At 41.3% G+C, this 7,072-nt stretch overlaps 1 protein-coding gene across 1 annotated transcript in view; it reads left to right on the plus strand.

The window, feature by feature from the left end:
• The window catches only part of Gfm1 (G elongation factor mitochondrial 1), a 45,389-nt gene extending 38,400 nt beyond the window's left edge, over positions 1-6,989 (plus strand). The window contains exons 15-18 of the mRNA XM_005344082.2: positions 1,143-1,287; positions 5,391-5,551; positions 6,480-6,533; positions 6,642-6,989. Of these exons, the coding sequence (XP_005344139.1) occupies positions 1,143-1,287; positions 5,391-5,551; positions 6,480-6,533; positions 6,642-6,773 (492 nt within the window). The 3' untranslated portion in view covers positions 6,774-6,989. The remainder of the gene's footprint in view (positions 1-1,142; positions 1,288-5,390; positions 5,552-6,479; positions 6,534-6,641) is intronic.
• The last annotated feature ends 83 nt before the right edge of the window (positions 6,990-7,072 follow it).

Below are 7,072 nucleotides of genomic sequence, written 5' to 3' on the forward strand. Positions count from 1 at the left end.
TGTGGTTTTTGCTGCTGCCAAATGTGCTTTTGGTAAAGGAAGAGCTACTTTGTTTGTTTTGAGACAGGCAGTCTATACTTAGCCCAGACAGGCTTGGAATCAAAGAGATCTACTTGTCTCTGCTTCTTGAGTGCTTTGGTTAAGGGGTGCCACTCCATCCAAGCAGAGCTAGTTAAACTGGGAGTAAATGATTACCTGCACCTTTCAAAAATACCGAGGTCAGAAACGGTTTTACGTGTGGAACTGCAAAGAGCTGCGCGCTCATGAAGCACCAGTGCTTGCTTCCCTTTCTCCATTACTTGTATGCTCTAAGCAATTGTTTATTTTGTAGACAGCAGGTTATGATTTTGGTTTCAGTGGTAATAGCATTTGTTGTTGTTGTTGGTAATGCATTCCACTCTTATTTTAAGATTCTCCTTTGCCATTCACACACTTCTAAGTACCAGATGTCTCCAAAATTCACAGAAGAAGGAGAAGAAGAATTTACATATTTTTCAGCTTACATAGTTTACAGTTTTGAAATGTCAGAAGTAACCCGCTGTGTGTGTAGCTGTGTGACGGACCTGGAGGAGTTCTGAAGTATTTAGGTGCCTGAAAGGGAGTTGCAACCTTGTCAGCTCTACTCTTTAAATATACGCCGTTTGTTGTATGTAAATTGTGCCTTGATGAAGCTCTCTTTTAAAAGGGAGTTGCACTTGGAAAATGGAAATTCCCTTTAAGTCTATTTCTTAACATCATGCAACCTTACACGGAGATTTTTCTGGTGTGATCTGCCATTCCAGCCGAGTAGTGATGGGTCTGTAACAGGGGCTCAAGCCACAGCCTCTGCTTACACGTGTGTTTGGGAAGAGTTGGTGACCTAAGGCCCTGAGGCCTCTGGGAGGAGTGTAAGCATTAATAACTCCTGAAGCTGAGGCTATGGGCAGGGCTGGTGGTGCCCTTGGCTCCCTTTTCCAGCCCCCTCACACCTTCATGCACTATCCTGTTCCATGGGATTGTTCAGCTCATGCCCAGCTTACTCTTTTTTTTGAAAGGTGTAAACAGCATTATATCTTAATAACATTACATCTCTGACCTGTTCTGGAATTTGGGGCGTGCTCTGCAAGTGAAATCTCATTGCAGTTGTATTCATTCGTTGTTAGGGGTTTTTGGATGCCTGCGAAAAGGGTCCTCTTTCTGGCCACAAGCTTTCTGGGCTACGGTTTGTTCTGCAAGACGGTGCACACCACATGGTTGATTCCAACGAAATCTCTTTCATCCGAGCTGGAGAAGGTGCTCTTAAACAAGGTACACTATGTCCCAATGCCCTCTATCTCTGTCTTCCTTGGGAGACTCACAGCCTCCAAAGCAGCAGTTTGTATTCTCCTCCATGCAGAACTGGGGATGGAGGATGGCCGGGGAGGGAGGGATGCTTACGGATTGGAGTGGTGGGAGATGACTCTTGGAAAGCCTACCCTGTTGTAAATTTTCTGGGTGTTCATTTTTAATGTGTTTAAGTTACTATATAATCTGAAGTTCAGCTTTTAATAGAGAAGACAAATGCTCAGAATTCTTAAGAAGGATTTTAAAGATAAATTACCTACTTGTGTTATTTTTACTCATTTATTTAAATGTCAAGGAGTTCATAAATTTCTAAGTAATTTTTTCATATATCACATTTTAAGCTGTGAGGCATTATTGTGAGAATGGAAAAATGTTTTGAAAGAATTCAGTAATCTTTATGCATAGTATAGACTTCCCGTTACACTGCTAAAATTATCACCCTTACTAAAACTGTGAACCAGAACTCTGAGCAGTTGCAGGCAGGCATATCTGACTCTTAGCTTTTTTTTTTTTTTTTTCTTGAGTGCTCTACTTGTGTGCTTGCTTACATGGCAGAAGAGGGCATCAGATCCCATCATAGGTGGTTGTGAGTCACGATGTGGTTGCTGGGGATTGAACTTAGGACCTCTGGAAGAGCAGCCAGTGCTCTTAACCTCTGAGCCATCTCTCCAGCCCCCTGATTCTTTGCTTTTATTTCAGAGAAGTGGGAAACAAATGACAGCAAAACTATGTGACATCAGAATTATCCAGCAGAGAATTTCATAGTTGTCCTGAAGCCAGGAAATTTAATTTTCTTTGTCTCCTCAGTCATGTCTGCTGTTTGTCACTTCCTTAGAAATGTACATAAGTGTCTTTACGTAATAAAATCATGATCCATAAAACATTTCAAAAATATTTCCACCAAAGAGAATTAAAATAAGCAGTAGAGAATTAATATTTCTTAATCATTATTTCCTAAGCAGTCAGTCTATAAATCCGAATTCTGTTGATTCCGTATGAATTTCAGCTTTTTGAACTCCTTTTGGTCTCAGTTTGCACCTGTGATTAATGTTAGGCAATGTCTGGAAGGACAGCTGTTTTCTAGACTAAGCTGCTAATTCCTTAAAGTTAGTAATTCTACTCTAGTTTTCAGTTGTAAAAGGAAGAGCTGTGCTCCATTTTCTTTATATCGTCTGCATAGTAAAAAGGCCCTGCAGTCTGTGCTGTAGGAACTGGTCAGTCTGAAGAGGAGAAGCAGACGTGCCCACCTTTTGACCTTGAGATGTGCACTGCTCCCACACTTCCTAAGCTGATGTTAAGTGACTTTAACACTTCTTAGTAATACAATTGAATTACCTGCACATCAATTAACATGGAACTTCATCCTTTTTAACCCTTCCTCTATTTAAATTAAGGAAGTGCCAGTGTAAATGCCTGTAATACACACTTGCCAATGAGAAGGTAAATGCGTGAGGAATTACCTGGTGCATGCACAGAGGGAAACCTCAGGATTATAATTGAAACAAGCTGTGCAGACAAGCAAGGTGCTAGCATGAAGACAACTGATTCGGGTTTCTCTGTGTGATTTTTATTTCTTCATGATTAGAGATAAAATAAATATGAAATTATGTCCATAAATAAATTCAAGTAGTTGCCAAAAATAGAATGTAGTATTAAAAAGAAAATGCATTAAATTTGGAATAAAAATAAAGATCGATTTTTAAAGTCCTCAAAGAGAGTTTTGAGTGTTAACATTTGCCGCCTTTAACCCCAGCACTGGGGAGGCAGAGGCAGAGGCTCTGAGTTCAAGGCCAGCCAGAGCTACCAGAGAAGTCCTGTCTCAAAAATACAGAGAAACTTAACTGAGTAAATAAAAGCAGAAGCAGGGAGTTCTCCCCACAAGTAAAAGAACTGATGCATGATTGTCCCCGAATGCCACTCGAGGGCTCTGGGGCAGAGTGATCCTTGCTGAATGAGCTCGGTGTCAGGGTGGCCTTTGCTTAGGCTGTCGTGTCTATCTTACGTAGTAATCTGTGATGTAGTGTCAGGATTAGAAGGTGATTTAGATTCTCGTGTATTCCAATTTAAACCAAATTTTGAGCTTGCCTCAGAGAGCAATCAGTGGTGTAACTTAAAACTAAAGTATGGAACCAGATGTGTGTGGCCTGCGTTGGCCTTAGGGCGTGGGCGTTGCTGTCACCTCCATATTTGGTTTGTGGAAAGAAGACCATGCTTATTCTCCCAACACTGGCCTTCCAGCCTCTGAACACAGCCAGCATTGTGTGGTTAGCGCATTAGACCCAGCCCTGTCTTCTCTGGGATCTCTTGCCATTCCATGCCAGACTTTGTGTTGGAGTCTTTCTTTCTCTTCCCCTTACTGTGTAGAAATAGGCCCAGCACTTGAAGGGAATATTACCTGAAAATGTATTTAGTGTGTGTGTGTGTGTGTGTGTGTGTGTGTGTGTGTGTGTGTGTGTGCATGTGTACATGCATGCGTATGGATACTGAACACTGGATACAGTTGTTCTTCCTGTTATGTCGCCTTTGAGTTAGCATCGTGCCGCGCCACTCATTTTCCAGCATGCTCGCATTGGCTGTGGCGTTTACTGATCCCGTGTGTGATGTTGAATACATGAGAGAGTTTATCTTCACAGTGACCTTAGGCTGAGAGAACTGAGGTTCGGAGCCATTAGTTTCCTAACCTAAGCTGGCATATTAGTTTGGTAGAGCTTAAAGTTAAACCTAGACTAACTAGTCTTAGCCCTTGACTACCTCCTCATCAGCCACATAAGCCCCTGGCCTGCTGATGCTGGTGTTTTTGCTAGTAGATTGAAATAGGGAATCAGCAGTGTTAGTAATAGAAACTAGTGCATAGACTTATAGTGAATTGGGTATTGGGATCTATAGGTAATTTTAAGAGTGCTGTTTGCAACTACTGAGACGTTATGTAAATGGCATAGGAACCTGACCTGCTGTGTAGTTTGTCCCCAGTTCCTGAGGAGTGTGTTAGGTCGTCACTCTGACACTTACTGTACTTCAGACCGTGGTGTCTTCAGAGGCGCCTGTATAAATATACAAGAGAGGCTGTGTGATTCCGTACAAACAGAGAGGTACCCGGAAAACCACTGTTATTTCCAAACACAATAGCTTCTTAGTTGTCTTTCCTGTGTTTTGCTTAAAAGCTTTTATTTGGGGACAGTGCAGCTGGTCTGAGGCTAAACATTCTGCTCTAACAAGCGACTAAATTACGTGTAAATATTTGAAGTTTTATTTTACTTCCTCCATAAATATTAGTCAGTGTTTGTAACTAAGAAGCACAGTAGCTGTGTGTTAGATGGGATGAGAAAATACACAGAGTTTCATGTTATGGGGGCTGTTACCATCTAGTCGGATAGTTTTTAGTTATGGGTGAAGAAACTTAAGACCTGAACAGGTTTTTCACAAGAGGCAATAATTTGTCAGAGGACAGCAACTAAAACCCTGAGTCTCCATCAGACAGTGAAATTGTTCAGCCTAGAAAAGGAAAGGCTTCTCAGAAGTGACTCAATTCTTCTTTTCAAGTTCTCTCCCCTGCCCTGTGATAAGTTTACATATATGTGTGTGTGTGTAAATGTATGTATACACTATCTATACATTATATATACACATACATATAATATGCATGTATGTGTGTGTGCCAAGGACCACTAAGAAAGCGTGGGTTTGCGCTGGTCTCGCTTCAGAGCATGTCTGTGTGTGCTGATCACAGAGATCAGGCAGTACAGCTGCACAGTTTGCATAGCGCAGGACTTGGTGACTGATGCTTTCTGTGTTCAGCAGATTAATGAGATTTAAGAATTTTCCTTAAATATTTTAAAGTAAGCTAATCGAAATACTAGCAGCAGAGTGAAACATTATCTCTTGGAATTTCCACATAGATAAAACTGTTACCATTACTATAAAAAAAATAAGTCTGGGGGTATTAGAAGCCTGTCGCTTGTGTACCTTTGAGAAAGTGTCCCCTGCCTCATGTAGAATGGGAAAGAATTCCAGTTTAATGAAGAATGTACTTAACTTTTCTTTCTGTTGTTTTTTATCTTTAAACGCAGCCTTGGCCAATGCCACATTGTGTATCATTGAACCCATTATGTCCGTGGAGGTTGTAGCTCCTAACGAGTTTCAGGGAGCAGTGATCGCAGGGGTCAACCGGCGGCACGGAGTAATCACAGGACAAGACGGGGTCGAGGACTATTTTACACTGTACGCCGACGTGAGTACGGCCATCGATGGCCTCCCAGCTCTCTTGTCTGGAACTCAGGGTGACCCTAGGCCTCGGCCTCATGAGGTAACCCCTCAAGGGTACAGCTTTGTCTTGCTTTTGCGAGCCACTGAAGCAAATAAATTAGTTTTGGCTTTGGAAATTGTAGAGCAAACCGAAGCATTTGCTTTGAATTTGTAGATTCTTTTTTTTTTCTTTTTTTTTGGTTTTTCGAGAGAATTTGTAGATTCTTATTTTTTTGCAGTTTGTGTAATTTTCTTCAAGAGCAAATCTTGAGTGCAAAGGCCAAAAATAGGATTCTTTATATCTTGACTATTTGTTTCTTAGATATATAGTTATTTTTTTCTGCTTTAACTTTATTTTTATAGGTGCTTTATTGTTATAAGGCTAGTATTTCATTCCCTGATCTGTACCCGTCTTAAATCTCATAGAGGAGAAGATATTGGTCCCATTACAGATCACCTCTAGGAAGACCATGCTGTGTAACACTTCAGTTACAGAGGAGGGCTTGGTGCAGCTCAGTGGGAGAGCACATACAAGCATGCGTGAACCTTTGGGTTCAGTGCCCAGCAACACACACACACACACACACACACACACACGCACGCACGCACGCACGCACGCAGTGGAAATTCATTAACATTTCCACAGAGAACACGTGTGAGTGTCTGAACTGTGGAGATGAGCAAAGTAGGGACAGCAGTGGTGTCCACTCTGAAAATTGAAAGTTTGCTCTAATTATTCCTGTCAAAATCATTTTCAAATAGGGTCTCCTGTCTTGGATAAGGCAGAAGTGACTCTGGCTTTTGAGTCTTTAAACCTAAAATTGTCAATAGAAAGCGAATTATAAAGCTTTAAAGATTGCGCTCAAATATTCTTCAACAAGTGGCACTAAAATATTTATTATGCTTGCTTTTAGGTTCCCCTAAATAATATGTTCGGTTACTCCACTGAACTTAGGTCTTGCACAGAGGTAAGCAGCTTTAAGATGGGGGGGGGGACCTCGGGGCACCCCGCAGAGTAAGATCCACTCTGTGCTTGAGAGCCCCAAGCCAACCAGCCTCCCTGTCTTGTCTTCTAGGGGAAGGGAGAGTACACAATGGAGTACTGCAGATACCAGCCCTGTTCCCCGGCCACACAGGAGGAACTCGTCAATAAGTATTTGGAAGCTACAGGTCAGCTTCCTGTAAAGAAAGGAAAAGCAAAGAACTGACTCTCCTCACTTTGCATGTAGTGACTTATTTGACTACAAGATTTGGAGAAGATGGATCCAGGAGAATGAATTCAGATGGCCGAATTTTAGGAGCCCTGCTGTCTCCTGTTCAGGAGATTCAGTGTATTTGCAAAGATAATTATGTACATATATTTAAACTATTGACTATTTTATTGTTTAATGAAAGACATTAAATAAAATTATATTATTACTGAAGTATATTTTATTTTATTTTATTTTTTTTAAATTTATTTATTTATTAAAGATTTCTGCCTCCTCCCCGCCACGGCCTCCCATTT

Source organism: Microtus ochrogaster, chromosome 1, assembly GCF_000317375.1.
Source record: "Microtus ochrogaster isolate Prairie Vole_2 chromosome 1, MicOch1.0, whole genome shotgun sequence".
Lineage (NCBI taxonomy): Eukaryota > Metazoa > Chordata > Mammalia > Rodentia > Cricetidae > Microtus > Microtus ochrogaster.